General features: G+C 55.9%; 1 protein-coding gene across 7 annotated transcripts; it reads right to left on the reverse strand.

Annotated features, from left to right (window-relative positions):
* Positions 1-25,928, reverse strand: RSPO1 (R-spondin 1). Of its 7 annotated transcripts, none has more exons than XM_084497259.1 (8): positions 14,125-14,665; positions 12,951-13,026; positions 12,692-12,812; positions 4,885-5,275; positions 2,894-3,085; positions 2,004-2,153; positions 1,405-1,593; positions 1-774 (listed from the first exon to the last, which is right to left on the reverse strand). In XM_084497259.1, exons 4-8 carry the CDS (start codon positions 4,976-4,978, stop codon positions 617-619), a joined length of 783 nt encoding a protein of 260 aa, XP_084353385.1. In that variant the 5' UTR covers positions 4,979-5,275; positions 12,692-12,812; positions 12,951-13,026; positions 14,125-14,665; the 3' UTR covers positions 1-616. The 7 variants fall into 7 exon arrangements, with proteins under 7 accessions (XP_084353385.1, XP_084353384.1, XP_084353388.1 ...); XM_084497258.1 differs by lacking the exon at positions 14,125-14,665 and adding an exon at positions 13,152-13,196; XM_084497262.1 differs by lacking the exon at positions 14,125-14,665 and adding an exon at positions 13,152-13,219 and having other exon boundaries at positions 12,692-13,026.
* Positions 25,929-26,493: the final 565 nt, after the last annotated feature.

The following is a 26,493-nucleotide window of genomic DNA, read 5'->3' on the forward strand; positions in this document are numbered from 1 at the left end:
AGGAAGCTGGTTGTCATCTTTTTTTTTTTTTTTTTCTTTTTTTCTTTTTTAATTTGAAATAACTCTTTGAAGCAGATTCAGGGCAGATACCACTGACCTCTTACCACAAACGTTTAACATGTATTATTCTCAATGATAAAGTCATACAGCTTAAAACACAAAATAAAGGGGAGGGGGAAGAGAAAGAGGCCACTGCCTTTGCGTGAGTCCAGTTCCCTGGTCTGGAAGAGCAGAAATTCAGTCCCAGCCCTGTCCGCCAGGCTGCCACCGTGCTGTGCCGGGGCCAGGCGGCTGGCTCGGCGTGGAGGCACTGTGTCATAAGGTCCTGTGCCCTTGTCCTTTGCTCTGGTTCATCCTCACCTCTTGTCCCCGCAGCGTCCCACTGCCACGTCCCTCCGCGAGCACTCGCGCTCCTCGCCCCGGAGGGGTGCCGTCCGCGTCCTGGGGGTGCAGCCTCCTTAAGTATCGTGTATGTGGCTTCTGTCGGGTCTAGTCTAGGAGTATATGTCTGTCTTTCGGAACATGTGTAATGTTGTGTAGCAGTGCTCTGATTCAATAAAGCTTTCATATACATAGCAGCAATGAAGTCTTGCCATCAGGTGACGGAAAGGGGCAGCTATTGGGTAGGGCTGGCAGATGTGGCGGGGACCACGGCCCCTCTCTGTTTGCTCTTCCTCTTCTTGGTGCCAGACTTAGCATCTTTGGTGTCTTTCCGATTTCTGTTCCCATTAGTATTATCTTGCTTTCCTTGCTCTTCTTTTTTCTTCCTTTTCCCTGCAGTAAAGCAAAGGGCAGGGGTGAGGTTCCCAGCAGGACAAGTGTGCCCAGCGGGGTCCTGTGGGCTCCTGGCATGGCTTGAGGGGTCGCTGAGCCCCTTCCAACCACACAGGTGCCCACCTGCCAGCCTGCTCTTTGTACTGCGAGCTGTTCCTAAATACACACAGGGAAGGTGGCTCAAATCTGGATTTAGCTTTGCATTTCCCAGCCTCTGGCAGGAGATTTGAGACTCGCATTTCCTTGCCACCACAGCCTGTTCCCTTTTGCTAATGCACCTTGCAGCCTGAACCACTGGCAGCCAGGCGGGGCTTGTCCCCCCACCTTCCCTGCTCGCTGGTCCCGTGCTGTTACTCACTTCTCAGAACCGGTTCCCCTCCAAGCAGTCAGCCCAGCCACAATCTTGTCCATCCCGTAAGGGGATGACCAAGCCACCATTCATCCTGTGGACACAGCAATTCCCGGGAAAAGCACAGACCTAAGCATTCCTACAAAGGAGGTGACACCTCCCACCTGTGCAGCACACGGAGCTTGCTCAGCTGCCTTTTTATCGTGCTGGGCCATTAGGCTAAATACTGCCACGTGGAGTGGTGCTGGGGAGAGGTGGTGAAACGCCCGGTGCTCACTCACCTTCGGGGCACTGGCTCTTCTGCACGGTGCACCTCCGCACCTCCGTGGTGGCGGGGCACAGGGACACGTCTCCGGAGGGAGCCTGCAGGATCCGCCGTGTTCGATCCTCATTACCCTTCTTGAAGCCACACAGCTTCCTCTTCTTGGAGCAGGGCCCCCAGGGCCCCCACTCGCTCATTTCACATTGTGCTGCCAGATAACAAGAAAGGCCAGAGGTAACTCTCGTCTCTCCACGGCTGCCTCCACCCACCCAGGAGCCCCCCTGCAGCATTGCACCTCTTCCCACCCGAGGCTGGAGGAGCGTGTGTGCTTCCCCAGCAGCTTCCTAGGCTTTCACAACACCCCCTTTCCTACCATATGGTGAACCCTGAGCTGTACACGCTCCACGAGCAGTTTGCATTGATGTCATGGTGCTACAGTGCCCAGCAGGCTCCAAAGGGCTGGGTACAGGGACGCCGGTACCATCACCCACTAGACACCAGTGCAGCACCATCTCTGAAGGGTTTGTTTTATCACCTAAGCCAACCTGAAGCAATACATGCTACAGGACCCGACGGATGCACAGAAAGCTCAGTGGAAGGTGCCTGAGTGTCGCTTACCAGGACTGCTGCACTCCATGGTGCCGTTGGCAGCAGAGTAGCCTTCAGGGCATGTGACGTAACATCTCCCTTTGTGCAAATACAAACCTTCCTTACATTTTGTGCAAAAGTTTCGGCTGAAACAGGACTCACAGTTCTCAATTTTGCATTCTGAGGGGAACAAAAACACAAAGCCATCACGCAGTCTGACGCGAACACGAGTGCTGGCAGGCTGGGCTAGCCTGAGCAGCACAAGGGAGCTGTGATTTGCGCTGTGTGCGTGTGCTGGGGCTGAGGCTGTGCAGGCAGAGCAGCTTGGAGAGGGTACGGGTGGGCAGGGAGCAGGCATGGGCAGTGGGAGGGCTAAGTCCCAAAGGCTCAGGAGGCTCCTGACTGCTGTCATCAGTTTGCTTCTGGCTCCAAGGAGGCTGCAAGCAGCCAGGGCAAGTCTCTGGGTGCCCTGCCAGGCCTGGTTGTGCTACTCGAATAGCCATTAGTTTTCTTTGCACTGTTCCCTGCTATGGGACAGAGCCACTGTGCTGCGGCAGCAGCTTCCAGGTGGAAATCAGGCAGGGTGGAAAAGGTCTGGGCTTGCGTTCAGCCCGAGCACCAACTGGCTGAAGTGGGAAAGTGGAAAGAACAAAGCCCAGTCTCAGCCGCTCCAGCTGCAGCCACAATATGGGCTGCAAAGAAACTGAGCTGGACAGAAACCTGGCCGTCAGGGTGGTTTGCATGAAACTGCCAGGGAATGGAGCGTGTTTTTCCACGTCCAGCTTCTTTCTGGTGCTCTGGCTGAACGAGGCAGCCCCGGGCTGAAGTTCTCACTCAGAGAGCTGCTTCATGACTGTGGACAGGCAGAGGAGAGGAGCACCACGACCTGCCCGCAGCACGGAGACACCACTGATACTCACTGATGCACTTGTTCATGTCTGTATTGCGAAGGCCAAAGTATCCCAGTGGACAGGATGGTAGGCAGATCCCGATTTGCCGGATATCATTCCTCTCCAGAAGGATGAAGAGCTTGGGGGAACATCTCAGGCACCCGTTGAACTCGGAGCACAGGTCGCAGCCCCTGGCACAGCCCTGACTCAGCTCGGTGCTAACTGGAAGAACAGGAGAGAGGCAGCAGTGAGCGCCCACCCATTGGCACAGGGACACCAGAGCTCTGCAGTTCCATGATTTTTCCCCAGCCTTGCCCTTTCTGATAGTCCCCAGGGCTCGGGGTTGTCCCATGAGGAAGGACACGGCACCACGGCCAGCTTGAGACGGGGCATCACTGCTGAGCCCTGCCACTCCAGCAGGAGCCAGCTCTTTGGAGAGCGGCCAGCAGCTTCCTGGAGACAAATCCCCCTCTGAGGGAAGCTGCCATAAATATTTGATGTGAAGTATGAGTTCATATCTTGACATAAGTGCCACCCGGAGAGAACAAATCAAACCCAGCTCAATAATTCATTAGCCCTGTCCCTGCGCATGGCTTTGCCCAGGGGATGCCTTGGCCCCCCTGCACTCACTGCAGCTCTGCATCTGCTATGTCCAGGACCCCAAAGCAGCCATCAGCTACAAACAGCACCCCACTGCCTAAATGCCCTGTAAGAGCAGGATTTCACCCAAACAGGTCACACAGCAGTGCCGCTCCGGGCACCTCCAGGGCAAGCAGGGACCGGGGCCATGCAGTGCTGGAGGGAAACGCTCTGAGTAATCCTGCCTTGTGCTCTGAGCTGGGCTGAGGCCAAGCTACATCTCACTGTGACCCCTCTTGCATTCACTGTATCTGGCAGCGTAGGAGATTTCACTGCCCCCAAAATAGAGATGTGTTCTCAGCTCCTAGATTCAGTCCAAGAAAAATACTCAACCCCATGTCTTGAGAGTTTTCTGCTTTTAATTATCATGTAAAATGCTGCTTGTTTTGAAACCAATAGCATTCTTTGCAGGCTAGAATGCAGGTTATTTTTATTAGTTTATTATGCAAGCAGTGTCCTTGTTTATGGAGAGACCGTGTATTTTAAAATGTATTCCTTTAAAAGCTGTGTTTACTACACTTCAAAAGCAAGTGCGGAGCTCCAGAGTGTTCACATGTCAGCCTGAGAGGTGGGGAAGCTTTCCTCTCCCTCCCACCGTGACCTGGGGTCCCAGCAGCTCCCCTGCTCCTTGTCCTTGCCCCGTCACCAGTCCCCACTTGTCTGCAGGGTGCAGAGGCTGCTGCAGCCTCAGACAATGAGACAGAAAGCAAGAGGGATCCCCAGGCTGGGGACCCGAGGTGCCCGGCTGCCAGGAGGGCTGGCCAGGTCTGGGCCAACCTCCCCACTGCATTTTGGGCTCTAGAAGCAGGGATCCCTGCAGGAATCCAGCCCCATCCCTCCTGCACCCTACAGTACTGAGGTTTGCTTCTGTGGCAAAGGTATGAACCGAGACTCGCTGGGAATCATGCTTAATAGCTTTAGCCACGACCTCGAGTTTTCCCTGTTCTCACGGAGCTCCAGCAGTCCCAGTTTTAACATAAAATCATTTTTCTGTAATTCAATTTAAAGCCGTTTGAATGCAAACCAGTTCTAAAACGAGCTCGCCTAAATGAGGGGAAACCCATGCGGCTGCTTTTGTGCGTTTCGGGCTGCTCGAGTCCCGGGGTGGGGCTGGCCAAAGCCCGTCCCGGCCGCAGGGGATAATTAAAACCCGCCCTTGCCATGCACCTCGGGTTGCAGCTCCCCGGCCATGACCACAGGAAAAGGGACCACAACAGGCAGGATCCTGCGAGCAGGAGAGCTGCACAGGACCAGGGGAAGGCTGAGACCTCGCTGGGCACCAGGAGGCTCTGCCCACCCTGCGCATCCACAAACATTCCCGTTCTCCACGAACGGCAGCGCATGATGAGGAGCAGAGAAGAAGAAAAACGTTTCATACGTACTTCGTCTTTGCCTCTTGCCCTTCACCACTTTGCTGCTGCCTGTTAGATCCATCGAGCTCAGAAAAAACACCACCACAAGCAGTCCAAGCTGCATAGTAACTCTCCAGCGCTGCAGCCCTGTATCGCAGGGTGATCGGAGTCCGTCCCGTGCCCGGGGGGCTCTGCTGCCACTAAAACCTCTGGGGCTGGCTCAGAGCTGAGAGTCTGTGTGTGAAGCCTGGTGCAGGACCATATCCACAAGCTACCGGTGCAGCAGCAGAGGCCTTAGGTAGCAGGTAACATGGTTCTGCCTTCATCCCCATACGGAGCGCAGGAGCTTGGGTCTAGTCCCATCTGGGGGCTCGCGCAGTGAGCGTTAGCTGCTCGTAGTTTCCACGGGCACGTGCAGGAACTGGAAAGGAAGAGGAGAAAGGATTAGCTCCACTGGATAACGAACACTGGTCTCCATCGTTCCTGTCTGGATTGGGTCAGCATGGTGCCAAGCATAGAGCAAAATTTGGGGGAGCAGCACAGGGGGAGGGATCACCCTCCAACCCCACCTGCACGTTTCTGCTTGCCTTAATAAATAACTGCACGTCTTTTTTTTTTTTTTTTTTTTTTCATGGAAATGCCTGCCATGGTCTTGCCATCTGTGGCTGCTGAACCCAACTGCAGCCGTAACTTGTTCGTTGCAGTGCCAGTGCTCCTCAGCCCCTGCTCGCCAAGCAGCAGATGGCCACTGCGGGCTGCCAAGCGCAAAATATGTTTCCTATCAAGAGGGCACCTCTGGGGGCTGGGAGTCGAGCTGGGTGTGCAGCGCTGTCCCTGGGGACAGGGAGGGATTGTCCTGAGAGCTGCCGAGATGCTGCGGTTTGCTCCAAAGGCAATTGCAACGCCCTGAGCTCCCCGTCCTTGCAAACGCAGCTCTGCGAAATGGCTGCGGAGGTGGATTTGGATGCTCCAGGAGCGGAGGAAGCACGACTCCCAGGCTGAGCAGTAAGCTCTGGCACAGCACGGTGGGGCTGCACTCTTCTGTACGCAGCTGGCAGAGCGCAGCCCCACCAACTGCTGCCATTGTGTGGGAATAAAGGCAACAACATTCACTCAGTGAGGTCAAATGAAACAGAAAAGGGTTTTAATCCCTTTATAATAACTGTGCAGACACTGATGCCCCCAATGGCCAGTGGCAATGGGGCTGGAACGATGCCCGGCTGCAGCCCTGGGCATCACAAAGGGTTGCAGGACCCTGCTGCTTACACACCTTGTACTCAGCTGTCCTGGGGAGATACCTTCCATCCCCACAGCACACAGGGACCAAAGAAACCATGGGAGCTCACCCCGCTCCAGCTGGGAGCAAGCCCTGTGCCCAGGAAGGTGCTTCCAGGGGCTGACTGCACCCCAGCGTCACCACCAGGAGCCCTGAGCAGCCACGCACGCAGCAGAAAAGCTCTTGGAAACTGCTGCTCGTAGCAGCAGTAGCAGGTTGGCAACATCTCGAGGCAGCAGCTGGAGGAAGATGTGACCCGTGTGTTGCCGGGCCTTGCAGCAGCACGTCTCGATGCTGAGCTGAGCACCAGAGCAGAAGCCTCAGGGCAGCGTTGGTTCAAGCGCACCGGCACTGTCGGGAGGGCACGTGGCACCGCGGGGTGCTGCTGGCATCCTCTCGCCCCAACAGCCTTGAACTTTTCACCATATCCCCGCTGAGACTCCCCTGAGAGCTGCTGGGGCAAGAGCGCAGCGCTGCCCATGTGCTTGTCGTTACAGCCCGCAGCATCATCCAGGGGATTTTCAAATAAATAATTAGTCACTTGTGTAAACACCAACTTGTTCTGCACTTCCAAGCCTGTTTGCTGCAAGCTGCTTTATAAACACTGTCAAGTGCTTAAGCTGGGCTGTTGGGAGTGTTTACCGGAGCGGAGATCCGCGCGGAGATCACAACCCTCACCCGCTGCAGCCTCCCTGCGCTGAGCATCCCTGGGCACACGTGTGGGGCAGCCCTGCAGGGAGGGGTGAAGGCAGCACGGCTCCCTGCATCCTCTGAGCAGCACAGAATGGCACGACATGTCATGGCACGGCACAAGGTGATGTGGCACGGCACGGCATGGCATGGCACAGCACGGCATGGCACACCTTGGCATGGCATGATGTGGGTGGCACGACACGGCACAGCATGGCCCAGCACCACCAGGTGGACCCCAGGGATGCTCAGCAGGGCCGTGTCAGCGCAGCTCAGCCCAAACTCTCCCCAAATTATCCCCAAAAGCCAGCTGCACCGGGGGGAGCACCGCTGCCACCCACTCTGGCTGCCCCTTGTTGCTAATCCCAGTGCTCACGCAGGTGACGTGCCCTGCAGGACACACACGTTGGACCTGCTCCACGTCCTTCCATGTTTACACAACAGTCACAGCTCAGGCAAACCTCCCCCACTGTTTCGGGACAGCAGTGGGGATGTTTTCAGGGAGCCAACATTCCCCCAGCGTGCCAAGAGCCAGCGTGAGGCTTGAGCCTCAGCCGTATGAGCCCATCCCTTAGGGCTCACTCGGCGCAGGGGCAGGGACCTGCCATGGAAAACCTAGAACACAAATGGAGCAAATGCTTTTTCCTCCTTCTTTCCTTGCAGCCTAGCCCCAAAAGAGCCTGAGCGTCCAGCAACAGCTGCTCACTCAGCACAGAAAACTACTGGATGCTGAGAAGCCTGTGCCATGGTGGGTCCCCAACACATTCTCCACATTCAACCCCCCCCAAACTCCCTGCGCAGGACTTGTGCCTGTGGTCTGCCCCCCAGGAGAAGAGCCGGGTTCCCAGCTCTTCCCACCCTCACCTCAGGACACAAATTATGATTCTTGATGCTATTGCAGCCATCAGTCAAGCTCAGGTTGCTGCAAACAATTTCCAGTCTAAACATTAGCAGGATTTATGCCATTATCCCATCGACAGGAAGAATTTGGGGTAACCTGAATTGCTCTGAATTCATTTATGGAGAGACCTGGCCCCTGCATCTGAGATGACAGTAAGCCTTGTTTGCAATTCAATCAGGATGAATTGGTCCTTGGGAGCTCCAATACAAACCAGAAAATGTAAACCATCCAGATAATTTACCATTAGTCCTCCTACACACAAGGTGAGAAAGACCGACGTTATATCCCTGGGATATTCGAGACCTAATCCGCAATAACTAAATTGCTGATATATTGCCTCTCACCGAACGTATCGGGCTATCAGTAATGTAAACGGGCTCTCCGAAGGTTTACTGAAGCCGGGAGAGAAGGACCAGATGCTGGAGGGCTGGAGGCAGGACAGCGGCCAAGTGCAGCAGCAGCGGTAATGAACCCCGGGACCTGCCCGCTCGGCTGCCAGCACCCGGCTGGACACCAGCTCCGAGCACAGAGGATTTGGAGTTTCCACATCCTGGAGTTGAGGAGAAAACTTGAATTTCACCTTGGCAGCCTGCTTGGAGGGTGGGAGCGGTGCAAATATGCTAGGAGACCGGACTCCAGAAGTTTATTCATTCTTCCCATTCTTTTTTCTCAATTTCTAACTTATTTCTATTTCTAACTCATTTCCATTTCCATTTCCATTTCCATTTCCATTTCCATTTCCATTTCCATTTCCATTTCCATTTCCATTTCCATTTCCATTTCCATTTCCATTTCCATTTCCATTTCCATTTCCATTTCCCTGTCCAGCCCTGCTGCTGCAGCGGAGCCGAGTCCCACCAGGTGGGACATAGCCAGCAGGAGAGGAGGCACCTTTCAAACAAGCAGAAGCCCACACACGCGTTTATCTCGCTGCATGCCTTGCCCTCCCTTGGCAAAAGCCTCGTGCAGCCTCCCCGAGACATCTGAAGCTCGCAGTCTGAGGTGGGGCTGGGAGCCGGGCGGGCTCCGAACGCACCCCTTTGGGTGCCCTGGAGCTGCGGGTGTCAGGATCCAGCCCCAGGGGGCCCCATCCCAGCCCCTTTGGAGCTCCTCACATCAGAGGGGCTTCCCCAGAGCTGGCCTTGGTGAGCTGAGCGCAGTTGGGGAGTGGGGCAAGGAGGTGAGAACCGGAGAGCAGCTCAGCACCAGCCACTTGCATGTGGCCCTTGTAAACACAGAAGCCTCCAAGCACCCGCAAGGTGGGTGAGGGCTGCAAGGACGCTGCGAGCTGCAAGAGGAGCAGCAACACCAAGCACCCCATCTGCCTGCGAGCCCCCAGGCGTCTTCCTTGGCTGTGCAGCACCGTTATGCCTACTTGACCCAGAGATGTGCCCAACTTGCATGCCCGTGGGTGCTCCCTGCACCCGGTGCCTGTGCCTTGCCTGCCCCGTGCTGCCTGTGAGGTCATCCTGCACAGCTGGGGACCCCCAGGGTCACCCCACACGCAGGGGTGGCTCACCCATGGGATGCCCAATACTGCAGAATCGGCACAAGAAGGACAGTTTCCACCAAAAGCTCATTGTGCTCACGGCTAGGACAGTCTCCCTCTCAGTCAGCAGGGCAGAGAGACCTACACGCTACAGAAGAAGCTCTTTGAAGCCCTGGGTGGTGGAGAGTCCCATGGGTGCCCAGCGTGGGCATCGCGGCTGCCGCAGGGTGTCTCACCCGGCCAGCGGCCCCGTGCAGCACATGCAGAGCCACTTTGTTCTGCCTAATCCTTGAAGCAATAAAAGAAGGCTGCATTAAGTCAAATTTCCGAACCAGAAGGTCTTCATTTGATATTATATCCGAGTGCCAAGTTCTGCAAAATCCCTAACCCATAAACTTCACTGAAAAGAAAAAAATAAAATAAAATAATAAAATACTAAAAAACAATCTGGCAGCGGAGCTCTCCGCAGCATTGTTGAGGTCTGACTCCTTCCACCAGCTTCTGCACTGCATTCCCCCACAGCTGTGGAGCCGTGCTGTGACCCTGCAGATGGGGAACGGGACGAGGAGGGGTCCTGCCCGCGGGCACCCCCCTGCCCCATCCCCAGCAGCAGCCCCCAGCCCCGGTGAGCTCGGGCTGCTCCAAGTGCTCCTGCGATTACCAGTGCCACAGTCCTCTCTCTGGGAGCGCTTGTGCTCGGCACTGTAAAACACCAGGAAATTTTTTACTGGGGGATTTCCACTGCCCTTGCTGCCGGGCCGGGGCGAGGAGCAGCAGCGGAGCTCTGCGGCAGGCTGCAGGCTCTGCTGTGCCCACGGGAGCGGGGCAGGAGCTGCAAGGCAGGAGCTCAGCTGGGGTCCCAGAAGGATCCAGCTTATTTTGCTTTTAGGTACGACTTCACGTGGCTTTAAGCCTCCCCTAAATCTCAGTAACTCACCAAATGCCAACTGGTGACAGGATGCACTGCAACAGTAGCAACCAAAGCAAGTTTCAGGCCAGGGATTTCAAACCAGAGCTTTTTGGAGCAGCGCAGGCCGGGCGGACTGAAACCCAGAGCCTCCCACCAAAACCAAAAATCCTCATTAACCCTTGGAGGCTGTGCTGCTGCACAGTGGGGTGCTCGCTGGCAGCCAGGGAGGTGCAGGGCAGACACACATGGTGCCCCCACGTGTGTGGGGATTTAATGCCATGTCCTACGTGAGCACGCAGCAGCTCAGCTCAATGCCCAGCTCCTATCTGATTCCCTTGCGAATGTGGCCAAAAAAGGGTTTTCAGCAATATCGTACAATTGACTCTAAATGCGTGGTTTTAAAAGCAAACTTCCCAGGCTGACAGCAGCCCAGCGAGCCACAAGCTGCCGTGTAACCCACTCCTCTGGGCACCAGCAGAAATGAAGCCCGGGGCAAAGACCCTAAGCAGCACCTGGGGTTTTCTGCTGGGCCATACGCAAAGAAAGCGTCCTCCAGGTGGGAGCTCCCCATGAGGACTCCCCGTGTGCCAGCTCTACCACCGAAATGTCATGGCGTGGGAAACCTGAGCCTTGCAGAGCCCAGCGAGCAGCACTGATTTCAGGAGCAGAAGGAAAAACACAACATGAAAAAGAGCCAGGAGCCTCAGCGTTGGGCATCAGGGCAGGGCCAGGAGTTGTGCTGGTGGGAGGCAGCAAGCAGGGCAGCCTGAGCTTTCTCCTGGCCAGCTATTGCTGCAAAAACTTTTGAGTTCTGTGTTTTTTACAAGGCTTTTTGCTATCACAGAGGATCATCCCAGCAACAGGTTGCCTGTGGGCATGGCTGCCAGCTGTCCCTGTACCAGGGTCTCCAGCCAACACCTCCATCCTCAGGGGAGGACACTTTCCCACCCCATGGCTGTCCCCGCAGGCTGTCCCGTCCCCTCCAGCTCTTGCTTTGCCAGCAGAGCCTCCCAGCCCCACGGTGGGGGCAGAAAGGTGCTCGGGTCTAGCTCAGACAACGGGACCACGGGGTTTGCTGTGGCTGGCTTATTTTGGGTGTGCTGGCAGGGTCGCATCCATGCCCCCTCTGCCACCAGAGCGGGTGCTCCTGCGCCCCAAACTCGCTCCCCGCCACGTCCCTCAGGGTGGTGCTGCTGCTCTCGCAGCCGGGGCCGGGGCACGGAGCCAGCTGGAAGGAGCCTCTTCCCCATGGTGGCTTCCAGGCATGGCACAGCACCCGCGTCCCGCAGAGCCACCGCGTCCCCAGCCCGGGCCAGAGGTGAGCTGGCAGGCAGGAGGTCAGGGGCACAGGTGGACTCCAGGCAAAATAATTCACAGGGGATGGAGCTGTGGGCAGAGGTTTTGCTGCAAGTGCTGGGTCCCCACGGGACCTCAGCTAAAGCCTGGCCACCAAAAAACATCTTTAAGCACTGCCTCAAGTTCACGGACCTTCACCTTGCAGGGCTTCCTGCACTGCTGGCCAGTGACCAGTGCACAGGAGAGCAAAGGCTCCATTCCTACCACGCTGTGCAACATTTGCTCCTGCCAGCATTGCCTGATTTTAAAGCCTTTTGCTGCAAAACACTCCTTTAAACCCAAAGCACATCACCTGCACACCCCCACACCCACCTCGAGGGCCGTTCAGGGGAACACACATGTCTGAGCCTATAGAAACCATAGGAGCCTGAGGATGAAAATCCCCCAGCGCCTGCATCACGCTGCAGCCCGGCTCTGTAGGTGCACAGGACCATGAGGACGGGTCTGAGACTTCGCCACGATCCGAGCACACGTTGGGGACACCCAGAAGGGAGCCAGGTCCCTGCCCAGCCGTGGGATCACCGCCGCATGGAGCCCAAGTCCCCGCTAACCCCTAGGCTCAGCCGCCCAGCGCCCAGACACGGCAGCACTTCCCCTGCACGGCAGCACCCGGGGTGTTAACACGGCCGTGTAATTATTCCCATGATCGCCGTTAACCATTTCCCCACTGATCCCACCTCCAAAAACCCCAAGGAGCACTTACTTACCCCACGCTCCTCGGCTGTGCGCCGTGCCCCCATGGGTGCCGTCCTCCTCAGGAGGCTGAATTAAGGGTCGGTATCGAGTCAGGGACCACTTAACGGGTCAGTCCCCAAATTGTGCAGCCTGAGCCCACTCCTCTCCCCGCGAGCCGGTGCACGGCAGCACACCGAGCAGCCACGGCGGGTCCAGGAGCCCTAACGAGCTCCGCGCACTAACGAGTGTCACCGACTCGCTCTGCGCGCCCCGGTGCCAGCTTTGGGAAGGGAAAGCAGCGGGAACGGGAGGGAGAGGCAGCCCGGCTCCCCTGCACAGCCCTGCTCACCTTGGGGGTGGGGGAGCTGGGGATCCCGGCAGATCGGGCTGTGATTTCTCCCAGCTTTCATTGTCTGAACTCATTATCCGCGTTGCACAAGGCAAAGCCGCAAGTCGGATGCTGACAAGGCTCGCGTTCCTCATTAGCAGCCCACATTGCAAAAGCTTCATCTAAACAAACATGCATTCTGAAGCCCTTACCTCTGACTTGTCACTCCCTCATCACTGCTGAAAAGACTCTTACTGGTTTCCCAGCTTTAAAACACTACAAGACCAACTACAAAAATCCTCGGTTCCTCCAGAGAAAGTTACATGCACGTCTCTGTCAAAAAAAATGAAAAATACTTTCATGGCGAGTTCATGGAGAAGTCTGGTGCATTTGGGTCTGGGGGGGTTTGTTGACTTGTTTTTTAAAAGCAGGTTTCTAACAGCTTCCCAGGTTTTGCGCAGAGAAACAAACCCTTCTGTGATGTGCAGGATTTCAGCTCGTAAAGATCGCCCAGGCTAGTTCATACTCCATCAGCCCACGCTGCTCCCTGTGTGTGCAAAGCAGAAAGTATGTGATCATATCAGAGCAATTTGCACATTAATAAATCCTGGTCTCAGTGCCGTAGACTCCATCCCCATCCACCGGGTAGGGTTTTTTTATTATTATTATTACCGGAGTATCCAGCTTTGTAAAGGCATCTAGTGCAAACTCCTGCATGAGGGAATTCCACCCCACTAGTACCACCTCCTAAGACAATATCCAGCCAAAATATTGTGACTGTTGCAAAACCCGGACTGGAGCTCAACAAAGGACCTTCCAGCGTTGTATCCAGAGCCAACGGGGTCTCAGTAAATTACTGCAGAGTGACACAACATCCCGTTCTCTTTGTAGTCTTTTTTATTTATGACAGTTAATTCCGAGTTATTACTAACATTTCAGTGGTAACTGGCATATGAAGTCATCAGCTGTCACAACTGCATCTGTTAATAAACATGTCAAATATTAAAAGCAGCTTATTATCCTCGGGAGGGAGGAAGGCACCAAGGCGATGAGCTTTAAAGCCTGGTTATTTTTCCATCCCTGGCTGTGCAACGGGAGGAAAGGCTCACGCGTGGGAAAACGTCCCCGCAGTGGAGCCCTGCTGCTCCCTGCCCTGCGTCGCACCCAGGCAGCCCATGAGCCCTCTCCCCTCTCCCTCCTCACTGCTGCACCATCCTCATCCCCCTTCCTCTTCTCCTGGGACAGACTCTGCTCCACATGGGGTGTGGGGTGTGAAGGGGAAAGCCGAGGTGTGGGCACCCCGCTGGGGTCCCCAAGAGCCACCGTGCCCAGGGGGGCTGAGCAGGATCTGGCCACCACCCTCACCAGCATCCCCGTTTGCCTGCTGTACTGGGGATTTGGGAGAGGGATGGCAGCAGTGTCCCCGTGTGTCACTGACCCTAATCCCAGCTCCCAGGGGGCAGACACAGTGCCTGCAACATGGGGATCTGCAGGGAGCCCTGACAGCTCATCCCCCAGCACTGCTCCATCGGCACCTGGAGCTAGAAATCAGGGTCTTGAGCCCACTCCCACCCATGGGTGGGTTCGGGAGGACACACGGGTGCTGTGCAAGGGGCAGCAGTGGCTATGCCATCTTCTCCCTTACCATTCAAAACCTTAATTCCCAGCACAGGAGAATGTGGCATGTCTTCTCCTGCGCTCTCTGTCTCCGTGGCTGCTCCACGTTCCTCATCCCTTGGTGGCAATCCCAGGCACAAAGCCTGCTCCTGCCCGAGGCTCTCCTCGTGGCACTGCCTCTGCCTGTCTCTGAAGGTAATCTGCAGGTCACAGTCTTTGAGGGGTGCTACAGAAATCGGTGGTGATGTCTTCTGAACTCTCAACTTAGGGGTTATTTGGTGATAACCCAACCAAGCAGTTCCTTTAAAGCCCAGACTTGAGACCTGCAGTGGGCAGGAGTCTAGAGAGATGCAGAAGGCGATACACAAAATGCCCCATCCTTGCCTTCCCCCTTTTGTCTCTCATTCCTCCTCCTCCAGCCATCCTTCCCATGGCACTACATGGGTTTGAACCAGAAGATGGACGATTATCCCCAGAAACCACCACCGGTGGAGCTTGCCCAGGCTCAGGCTGCTGGCTCCTTACGGGGAGGAACCCCATCTGCACGGCACTGGGACCAGCAGGGAAGGAGGCAGAGCTTCAGGGCTGGCAGCTGAGCAGCCCCAGCTCTGCAGAGCAGGGAGAGGAGCTTCAGGCTCCCAGCTTGTTCCTCCTCCTGTTCTGCATCTTTAGGGAGCCTCAGCTTTGCCACAGCCCTGAGACCACTGCGATGCTGCAACGGAGCAATCCGCTCTGGGGCTGGCGTCCCTCATTACAAGGAAAGAGTCAGCAGGAAGGATCCCATACCCAGCCCTGTCCCATTGCCGGAGGTGCCTGCCCTCTGCAGCACACAGGAGCAGGGATTCCCTCCGGCACAGCCCCTGCTCCTGCCTTTCGGTGCGACGCAGCCACCAGCGCCTCTTCCGCCAGCTGTGACCGCGGCCGGCTCCAGACGGCTGCGCTCCCCCGGGAAGTGGGTCAGCTCCTCTAACCATCTGAACACATGTCAGCATTTATTTTAGGTGTAAGATCCACTCGAGCAGATGCCATAATTCTTCTGTAATGAATAAAATTCTGTCTCAGCTTCCAAGTTTTCCTAGGGACATTACAGGACAGCATGCTGACATATGAGCGATGCCAAGCAGGGTGACTCACCAGGCAGCGCGTAGCAAAAGTCTTGAAGAAATGAGCTGTATTATCTTCACTTCATCTTCCCCAAGCTTTCACAGCTCCTGGCTGAAAGGCGGAGGGCACAGGCTCTTCCTCAGGCTGTCATGGGACCGATAGTGAGCTCCCGAATCCTCCTCTTGTGTCCCTCGCTTGGGTTCAGAGCAGGTCCCTGCTGATGCTCCGCGAGCCACCTCTGAAGATGTGTTTCTAGGCATTCTTGGGAGCCTCTGGCAGGAGCTCTGGAGCTCTTTGCCATGAGGAAGAGGAGGGATGCCAGAGGGGACATGGCATAAAGTCCCCCAAACACGCTGGGGATTTGTGTTCTTCAGGTAAGAGCACAAAAATACAAAACAGCCCAGAACAGGCAACAAAAAGAATCCACCCTTCATGCAGCTTTTCCTTTGCACTGTGCATGTGTTAATGCATGTGGATATGGACGTTTTATTTGTCCTGAATTGTCTTCGGCACTCTTTAAATGTCCCTGGTTTCCTACTTGTAAACTGCATCTTCTGAGCTCACTGCTGTCTCGCAGGAGCATTAGGGAATGTGGTTTGAAAATTGCACAGATGCTACGTGGTCACTGCCGTCAGTCTCCGCATTAAAGACCTTTTCTATTTATATTTAGAGGTTTTCTGCTTTCTACTCTAGGAAGTTCTGAAGGGCCATCAAACGTCGCTCTGGGACAAAGTCATGAAATTGAACGAAAGAGTGAAAAATCTCACGAACTGAGGATTTTGAATCCTGTGCTTGCATTGGATGGCCAAACCTTTTCCTTTCTAATCTTTCTCGGATCACTGCAGCTCCATTTGACAGCTGTAGATCAAGTTTCAGTGTGGAGCGAATGTTTATAAGCGAGCAATAAACCCCTGAAGACAGAGCTTTATAATGGAAACGCTGACAAATCCAGCAGTAGGACCAGGGCTACCGGGCGCATCAATAATTAGCGAGCAGCGCAGTGTGTCCAACTGAAGGCAGGGCGATGTGCTTGCCAGCTCCCTGGTGTTAGAAGGTATCATTGCAGAGGACAGTAAATCACACTAAATCCTGCCTTAACACCCTCCACAATAAATCCAGCATCAAGTCCCACATTTCTTCCCCTTCTGACAGGCAGCTAATTTACCATTTTGTTTTGCTTTAGCTAATGGCTCTTGAGGCTGATCCTAAATTAATCCTAAACAGGCTGTTTCTCTCTCGTACAAAAGGACACGAAATTCCACATTTTCACAGGGCAAAAACGCCAAGCCACTCCAGATTGAAAGCAGAGCCGCTGACTCAGGAGGTTTTCCTTGCAGCCCACAGAAGTCCTGGCCGCGCAGGTGCTGGGGCAGCGTGGTGGGCTCCTGCCGTCCCCGTTCCTTGTGCTCCGCTCCCAGGGGCTGCCCCAATATTCCCTTCCCAGCAGCTTCTCCTCTTGTTTGCCAGCTGCCCGGATGCAATCAAGGAGAGGTTTGTGTAGAAAGGGCTCACCAGATTTGCTCCTCCAACAGCCAGGGCATCAGCCCAGTGAAGCACTGCGTTGGCTCCAGCAGGACTTGGACGCTGCCCGCAGTTGCCAAAAGGATTGATGGCCGGTTTTCCATCATCCTTACATTTGTCCATGTTATTTAGGTGAGATGAAAAGCCTCTTCTCCTAACCCAGAGCCTGTCCAGTGCCCAGCACATTGCAGACCTAATGCTCCTGCCTAAACCCAGAGCAGGGAAAGGAGCAGGGCACCTGGCTCTGCGTGCTGGGTGCTCCCTGGTTTGGAGCTGGCTCCAGACCCTCAGCTGAAAAGGTCCTGGGCATGGGGACCAGGGCACGAGCAGGCTGCAGGGATGATCCTCAGTGGGGATGGCACAGCACAACCTGGGGCAGATGCATCCCTGTCCCAGCCCACTCTGCCCAGGCCCAGCCGTTCCCTTGCAGGGCTCCGTGCCTCACCCCACACAAACCATCGCTGTGCCTGCTCCGAGGAGGAGCCTCCCCCTGTTTCTGCAGAGAAAATGGTGACTCCCACATCCCCAAACCCACTGCTGGAGCACTTGGTTCCCCTCCCCATTAAAACCCTGCCTTAATCTGGTGGAGCTCACCCAGCTGTGCCTCCGGCTCTGTATCTCCTTGTGTCCCCAGGTGCCAAGTGACAGCAATCCCCCCATGGAGACCCCATAATGCCTGGGGACCATGGGGACACCCTGGATGGGACCCATTGGTGTCCCCCCCAGCGGCTCCAGCAGCGAGCAGCACAGCTCCTGGCAGACCAGGGCTCTGGCATTAACCCTGTCTGCAGGAGATACCAGCACCTACAAGTTCTCAGCTGGCACAGAAGATGTATTACTCATCCCCAGTGCCTCATCAGCCTTTGATAATATCTCAGCATAAGCAAAAAAACAGAAAAGACGCTCGGTGAGACACCAGAAGGAAAGGGAGAACGGTTTGAAGCCTCTGCAGCAGTGCAGCCCCAGCCCTTCCCCGTGCTGTTTGCCTGCACCCTTCTCGGACACAAAGCTCTGCTTTTCAGGGGGCTTATCTAGCGCAGGATGATTGATAGCCTGGGCAATTGTTTTTAATAATATCTGCACACCTGCAGTCCTCAGTCCCCGGTAATACAGTTATCCCAAGTGCCTAACTTCTTACATAAACAACCACTCTGGTTGCAAAGACAACTATCAAGTTCCCATCGCAGCCTGCACAAGCCCCGCTCGGGGGTCAGGCACGGGGGCACGCGGGATCATTCCTTCCACGGGGGAGCCAGCAGAAAGGGGCTGCTCTGCCATGGGGGATCACCGGGACGTGCTTCTTTTCACAGGGCAGAGCAAGCACCTCGGGGCTCCCCGGTGCCCGCAGAATGACCGGGGCATCCCGTGCTCTCCGTGCTTGCCAGGCATGGAAAAAAGGGAAAAAAGGGGGATGAATGTAGGAGAGGGCAGCGTGTGGGTGGTGAATTCGTGCCCCCAGTGAGCCGTCCTGCATCCAGCACCTCGCCTCGGGGCCGGACACCGCGTGCAGGCTGGGCGCTTCGCCTCCGCCCTTGGAGCGGCGTTACGCGCATGCTGGGAAAGGCTCCCCTCCCGCTCGCTTCGAAGGCCCTTTTCCCCTGTTGTTTGAGGAATGCTGTTTGAATTAGCTCCACGGATTGCAAACAGACCCCGTTGTTTTCCTTTTCCCGGTGCAGGGAGGCTTCTGTTCTCTTTGGCCTGCTGGATTAACCAGGGGGCCTCACACGCTGACCCCTCTGCAGCTCAGGGAAGCTAATTTAATCCCAATATTGTTACAGATCACAGCAGGACAGATCTCACAGATTCCTTGAGGCAAACCAGCGCTGAGCTCTGGCAGGGACAGCAGCGCGCTGTGTTTGTGGAGGCAGGAGCCTCTGCCATTTTTTTTCCAGAAAATTTCCTCTACAAAACTCAGGAGGCCAGCACCGGGGTTGTGGGGCAGCCCCGGGCACGGGGAACTCCTACCGGGGAGCTGCTCCCCCTGTACCCCACAACATCCCGGGGTGCACAGGAGGGTGGGGGGCAGAAGTGAAGGTAATACAGGCTGGCACTACCTCACTATTTCTTTCTCCTTCTTATTTTTCCCCACTGGATGCTCCTGGAGCTGTATTTTTGAGGTGTGTTGTTGTCAGGTCGTACAGAAAAGCTGCAGCCAAGCTGTGCCTGCTCCCAGCACCCATCACCTGCCCCATCCCTGTGTCACTACCCCCGGGCAGATCTTCAGGTGGACCAGGGCTCCATCCCTGGCCCTGCTGGAGCTGTCACAGTCCTTGCACCAAGCACTGGGCAGGATTGGGCTCCCCCTGCCCTGGTTGTGCATTGTCCCCACCCCAGCCCCAGGCACTGCCCCCTGCCTTGCCCCATGCGTTGCCCTCCGCTGGCTCTATCCACATTTCTCATTTCCCTTCTGTCCGTAGAAGGCAGACAGGATCCCAAAAACCCTTCTCAGCTCTTCCCCAGCTTGGATCCTTTCTGCCCTCCTTCCCCACACACAGGACACGGCCCCACGAGCTCGGTCAGAGCAGAACCCCAGAGAGCCACGGGCACTCCTCTGTACTGCCTGTCCTGTCCCGTGCCGCAGGGAGATGGGGAGCTGCTGATTCCTGGGTGGCTGCTCGCCATGCCAGGGCAGCGCCCACGCACCTTTGTGGTGCTTTGCTTCAGGAAAAGGCACCCGGCACCTTTGTAGCAGGGCAATCAGACAAACCTCACTCGTGCTTTAATCTGTGCTGTAATTTCCCTTCTCTTCCTGCGTGCAGCGTCTCAGCTCTTCCTCCCCTTGACCTCCCCTACCCGAGGCGCACCAGTAGCTCCGGGATTAAAGTCAATTTTTCTATTTAATAAACCTGCAGAAAGCCTCATCTACCGCCCGGTGCACCTTTCCAAACCACATCATGCTTTTCTTTCGGGCTGAAGCAGGGTCTGCTCCAGAGGAAAGCCAGCCCATGGTGCCACCACCACCACCCAGGACCGCATCCAGCGCCAGCAGCAGGGGTCCTGCTGCTCCCCAGCGTCGGTGCCGGCGATGCGGGGAAGCCCTGCCTCCCCCAGCATCACTCCGGGGGGCTTTGATGTTCGGGAAACGTAAATTGCTTTGAGACACTATTAAAGTCAAGCTTAAATGATGACAGGCCACAGGGCTGGGACTTCCAGCACGTCTCGGAACTCTGTCCAGAGCTGGAGCTGGGAGAAGCACAGCGAGGAGGACACAAAACGCGGAGTGTTTGCAGCGGGGGCTGCCCCACGAGCAGCTTCTCCCTCCCCGGGTTTCTGCCCCACTGCCAGGCTCGATGCTGCCATGAGCATGGGGCAAGAGGGGCCCCAAAGAGCTGCTGGAGCCCAGCCTCCCCTCAGCCACGAGCGGCTCTTGGGAACATTCCTGCTGGATGACATTTCCCAGGGCACTGAGAAAAGAAAAAAAAAAAGAAGAGGCACTTTTTCCCAATATAAATTCTTGCAACATTTAAAAAAAAATATAACACAATAGCTGTAAACTCTGAAATGGCTGGGGGTGAAAAAGCTACAGCTTGGCGTGGAAATAGCGCTGCCATCCTCACCGACTGGTCAGATCCCAGATGTGAGACATCATGCGTGACAAAAACCCCAGGGGAAGGCCACGCAGGAAGCTTGTCATTGCCGTGGACTCCCACCCCGGCACGGGGACACACGCAGGTGACCTCAGGAGACCCCAGCACTGGGGTCAGTCACCTGCGGTGGCGTGAGCAGAGCTGGGGTGGCCCTGGACCCTCTGCAGGGTCAGCCAAAGCCTGTGGAGGCAGTGAGGAATATCACTGTATTGAAATCAGGGGAAATAAATCATTTCTATAGCAAAAGCAAAAGTATAGCGAAACCAGCAACGTATTTTGCTGTACCAGTGTAGCAAAAGCTGTAGAAATGTGCTTGCTCGCTGCGTTCCCTGAAACATTTGCAGCATGTCTATAATTATTTTAATTATAATTAAAGGCTCTATGCTGTGAGTGTGCTGAAGGAGCACGACTAAGGCTGCGCATACGGCCTTAATTCTGCTGCACTCCGGCTTTTGAGAGGTTTCCAGTGGAGCCCTAAGCTTTGCTGGTGCGGATGGGATATGTCTATGTATTGTGTTTTAAACTATATAATTAATTGAGTGCAATGCTCTGCAAGGAGCTAATTCTGCCTAGGGATTTGGGTAATTCTATAAACATGGAGAAGCAGCAACGCCCAGCCCCGCCGCCGCGCTCGGCGGGGAGCTGCAGGGAGGAGGCTGGGCAGCGCTGGGAGCCGGGTCTTGGGGTTGCAGAAAGCCAGGACTGGGGCTCCTGGGGCCTTGGGGGAAAGGGAAGGGAGAGGCAGGGATGGGGAGAAGGAAAGGGAAGATGAGAAAGTGGAGGGCTGGGGGCAGGGGATGGCCGGTGCCACCCTGCAGCCGCACCGCGGCACTTCTGCACATGCTGTCCGCTTCGAGCTCAGCATCTGCACGGAAAGAGCCTGTGCATACTTGAAATATCTTCAAGATGACGGCGCGAGGAAGAGAATGGATCGTGCATGGCTCGACAAGATGGCAGAGCCGAAAACAATGGTCTGAGGCAAAGGAAAGAATGCTTCAGCGAGGCCTTAGCCAGAGAGCCGCGCGGGGCGGCAGAGCAGATGCTCGCGACGTCTGCTTTGGGGCTTGGTGGTTTTAGACAGTCAGTGCAAGTTCAGATGAGCCATTCTCTGGGAAAATGCAGTGACGCCTCCAGGGTGCACAGGGGAATGACTGAGCGACTCTTCTCATCTGCATGAAATATGTCCCAAACCCTCAGCCGCCACCCTCCCCGCGGGGACAGCCATCCTGCGTGGCCCCGCGCCCCCGCCGCTCGGAGGGCGCTGAGCCACAAGGTTCAGAAAAGGCGGATTTAAAAAATATCTCAGTGAAATAACTCAGGGAGCTTGGATATTCAGAAGCTTTGGGTGATGGGCAGCTCCTCTCTTGCCAGTCAGTGGGATGAGCTCTGAAGCACAAACCATGTAGGGACACTTGCCTGATTCCCTGCTTGGGGGTTTTGGTGATTTGAGGGAGATGCTTGGGCACAGAGTATAGCAGACAGCCACCCCAAAAGGGACAGGACCATCTGGAGCCCTGCACCACAGGGACTCATCCAGCTTCCACCTCATGTGTACGCTGCAGACAGCACCGACAGCCCCCGGGGCACCGGCAGAGGGGCGAGGGGCAGGTCGGAGCCACGCTCCTGGTTAACGTTACTGGGAAATGCACATCCATTTCCCCGTTGTGCCTTTTATAATCTCCTCCAAGCCACTCGTGCATATTCCAGGCACGTGCTGCGGGATCTGTGAAGGGCAGGGGGCATGCGTGGGAAGCGCCTCACTGCTGCTGGCAGGAGGCTGTGGCTTCGCGCCTCTGCTCCCCGAGGAAGAGCCGGGGCTGAGCCACACAAAACCCACGGCCGGCCCCTCTCTCCAGCACCGCTGCAGCAACAGGCATGAGATGCTCTTTCCTGGAGATGCCTTCTCGTTTGCTAGGAGGGAGAGCGGCTCTCCAGTGATTGCAGTGTCAGCAGGAGCTACCAGGGACGTGACAGCCTCTCGTGGAGCCTCTGCCCGGGGAGCTCCGGGGTTTCATTTCCAATTAAGTTTTTCATATGGTAGCATTCAGAACTCTGATGGGAGATGAGGCTACTTTTGTCTAAGAGAGAACATACTTTCACTGTTGCACCCGGCCCAGAAATGACTTCTCCGCTATTAAAATGTGATTTAATTTATCTCCATGCATTCTGTGATGACTAGGACTTGTTCTAAGGAGACCTTTAAAGGAGAACTTTCACGTTATTAAATGTATGTGCTAGGAAGTTGAGTTCTGGCATCCTCTGATAACCAAATTTCTTTTCTAGCCTCCACTATATCCATCATGATAAAAGCCCCTGCCAAAGCCCTAACTCAAGCCATGCTTCTGGCATATTGTGAAACGAATCGGGGTGGGGGGCGGGGGTGGGGAGAAACCCACAAGATGCTCCAGTCCAGTATTTTTTTTTTTTTAATCAAAGTTTCAAGGATATTGATGGTTTACCTCATAAGGTAAACATTTGTAGCCCAGTTGCTTTCCCAGGGTTAAACCAGAAACAAGTGGCTATCCGAAACTGCAACTAATTTGCTCTGACAGACTCCAGTCAGCTTCAAAATGAGTTTTCTTAAAAATCACAGGCCCTCGATATGCACAGAGCGGTGGCGTTAGTGTTTCCCCTGAGGACAACAGGACAAATGCATTTTGGGGGGGACAAACCCTCTCCCTCCCCGCAGCACGGTGCCTGTCCCCTCCGGACACTCGGCTCCTGCACCACGGAGGGAAACCCTGGCAGCCCCCAGTGCTGCCTAGCCTGGGGCACAGCACCCATGGGTGCACCCCCAGCCTGTCCCCATGCTCTGCACTTGTGGTGGTCATACAGCCATGGGCAGCAATGGGTGACAGACCCTATCCCCTTGCTCCTGCCTCACCACCAGCTGGAGTAGCCTTGGGAAGGTCATTATGTGCTGCACCAAAGTCCCCCCCCAGGCCCTTTGCCACCCCCAAATTCACCCACCAGGCTCTTGTGCCAGCCACCCCTTTGGGTGCCACTCATGGTGCACCCAGGACAGGCACTGAGGGTGTCAGGGTGCCCCTCAGCCTCCCCGCCAGCACCATTTGTGCAGCCCTCCCGCAGCACCACCATGCTTAACCCCAAACCGAGCCGCAGCAGGGCTGGCTGGAATCAGGGAGCAAAACCCAGGCTCAGGGTGTACCGAGCCATCCAGGTTGGGGGGATGCCGCTGTCTGCTCGGGCAGCGGGTGGTTAACAGCAGCATCCTGCTGCTCTGCCTCCTGCGAGCTGCCTGCAGCAGCCCGGGGCTCATAGGGCTCTATTTATTCTGCACTGACAGCTGGCTCACTGAGGATGTCACTGTGCCAGCCTTCCTCCTTGGCATACCCAAGATTAATGCGGCTCCAGCTCCGCGTACACTACCTGCTAACAGATCCTGGGTCTGATGCCAGCCGGCACCCACCAACGTGCCAGCTGCTAGCTACAGAAACCTCAGCGCCTCGAGCTTCAGGCCCTCTTTACCCTCCCAAATATCATCTGGGAGGCACTGGTCGTGCCCCCCCTTCCTAGCAGTCCCCCCGATGCTCATCCAGCTGCGGGGCGTGCGGCTCGGCAAAGCTGCACGGTGGGGAACGGCACGAGGGAGCTTTAATTCAGTTCAAGACGCGCAGCGCTACTGTGCTCGCTATTAAAAGCTCCACGCAGAGCGTGAGATTTCCTGCGCACAAAGAGGAAGGTATCTTTTTTTAGAGCCTAATTTTATTGTTTCCCCAATGTATTAGCTCGTGGACCGGAGCCACGGCAAACCGTGCCGTGAAAGGAGCTCCCTTCCGTAAAAGCGTCTCCAGGGCACGACGACGGCTCTGGAGCAGGGATGGTGCCAAGATGCTTTCACCACCAGGGCTGGCATTGCCCCCGGGACTCTGCACATGGCACAGCACCACGCTGGCACCGCTGGCGTGCCCGCCTGGCACAACGTGCCCGTACAGCCCTGGCTGCCAACCGCAGTGAGCTGTCGCTCTGCTCTGCGTATAAGTCAGAACCTGTAAGCGGCTCCTCGCTGTTCGAGGAGGCTCGAGAGGGAGAAGGGAAAGAGCTGCCAGACCCCAGCTGGTCTGGGCTCTGGGAGCTGGTGGAGGATTAGCCCAGCAGCGTGTCTTTACAAATCGCTGGTTCCCAGAGCACACAAAGCAAAGCTCTGAGCGTCTCGGCAGCGAGGCAGAGACAATTACTTGGGGAAAACGACGGCGTTTTCCGGCAGGGCGCACGCAGACGGGACCCTGGCTTCCCACAGCTCCTGTCCTACAGCAGGCACAGCACTGGGGCTGGGCTGAGCAGATCCCTTCTGCTACAGCCTCTGCATCCCAGGCTTGTGCCTCCCAGACCAGAGAGGGTTTGCAGAGCAGCCCCAGTCCCTCCTGGCATGGCCTGGAGCGAGGAAGCTGTCTGACCCAGGAGACGGGGAGGCTACTGGGGATGGTTTCTCTGCTCGGCACAGCCTCATGCCTTCTCTGCAAGGTGTCCGCAAGCCCTCGGGCTCGGGACCGACTAAAACCCTGCGAGAGCCTGCAGGCAGGCCCCAAAGCGCACCGACCACGGACACAACCCCACTCCTTCAGCCCTCCCAGTGCGTTCTGACCTGGATAGGGAGGGAAATCCAGGGCTGCACTGGCTCGTGGCAGAATTATCCATCCCAACACCCCCAGCCGACTCCACTGCTGTCACATCCCGCTGCCAGCCCCAGTCCCCGTTCCCTCTGTCCCCTGCCCGCTGCCCACCCCGGGCTGGGGCCTCCCCACCGTCCACCCTGTCGCAGGCAGCGGCCAAGCTGGAAGCGCTCGCTACTTGTTTCACGGGCACTTCCGACATTTCCAAAATTGTTTTCGTTCTGGCTTGGAATGAAGACAAATATTTCAGAAATTTCCTGGATAACATAAAGTTTAAAATATCCTCCAAACTAAAATAGAAATAATAGGCTATCTCAGCTCTCGCATTATGTCATATCATGCCAGCTCATGGTACACTGTGCAGGATTACAGATGGCTCATGACGAGCAGATGTAAACAAAAATACAAATAATGTCAACAAGAGAAGAGAAAAGAAACGCTGAAATGAGAAATTCTCTAAAACAATCTTTTTTTTTTTTCTGCCTTGTGCAAATTAATTCTCCATGGGAAATGGCTGGGATTTCATAAAAGAGCACAGTCTGGTCAAAGCAGCCTTGTCTGGAGGAGGAGAGACGCCCCGGGAGCGCTCCCCACCAGCGATGCCGCGGCGGCGGGGCTGGGCGCGAGCTGTCCCCGGTGCCCCTCGCCTTCCTGCCCCCTCCTCCCCTTCCACCTCTTATCTGCTTGATGGAAAGCCAAGGCGAGCGTGGGGCCAGCCCCGCTGCGCACCCCCAGGTCCGCGCTGTCGGGCAGCAGAGATAAAGCCAAGATGGATAAAGCCGGGCGCCGGGGTTAACCGTGGAGAGCAGCAGCTCGGAGGGGAGCGGAGCGCTTGTGGTCCCCCCCTGGCCACGCAGAAGGGCTGGGTGGGCTCTTACCTGGAGCTGGCTCCTGCCGTCCCTGCTCATCTCCCACCCGGACGGGTGCTCAGCGCCGGCACCGCTGCCCCACGCCGGGGCTCTGCACCGGGCGGACCGCCGGGCGCCGGCTGGCACCCATCCCCGCCTGTCCCGTGCCTCTCCAGAAAGGCTCTGCTGGGAAGCAGCGCCGAACCTCATGTCTCCGACGCTGTATCCACCCCTTCCCACCCTCTTGGGGTTCGGTCCTGCCAGTTCCACTTGTGGGCTGTCCTCACCACTTTGGGCCTTTCTACCGCTCCCCTTCTTGTGGCTCCGGATGTCACCACAGACACGCTTTTATGAGAGTGGGCTTGTGCAAGGCTTGTATAAAGTGTTCTCAGAAATACGAGGTCCTGTCATTTGTAAAACTAATAAAAATGTCCAATAATTTTTACAAGGGAAAAATGAGTCATTGGATGGCACATTTCTCATTACTGGCATTTTACAATTAAAATGAGTATCTATTGAATCAACCCAAAGCTCTTATTGTTAGCAGACACTAATAACTTCCTGAGCTATTGAAGATACTTTTTTTCTGAAGAAACATGACCCCTGACCACTGCATTTCTCGTCGAGAGTGGTATCCAGCTGAGACCAGCTCTGCTCAGCTCCTGCTGGAGTTGTTTCAAACACATCCTGATGAGACTGGTGG

This window comes from Aythya ferina (assembly GCF_964211825.1).
Source record: "Aythya ferina genome assembly, chromosome: 24".
In the NCBI taxonomy this organism is placed as follows: Eukaryota; Metazoa; Chordata; class Aves; order Anseriformes; family Anatidae; genus Aythya; species Aythya ferina.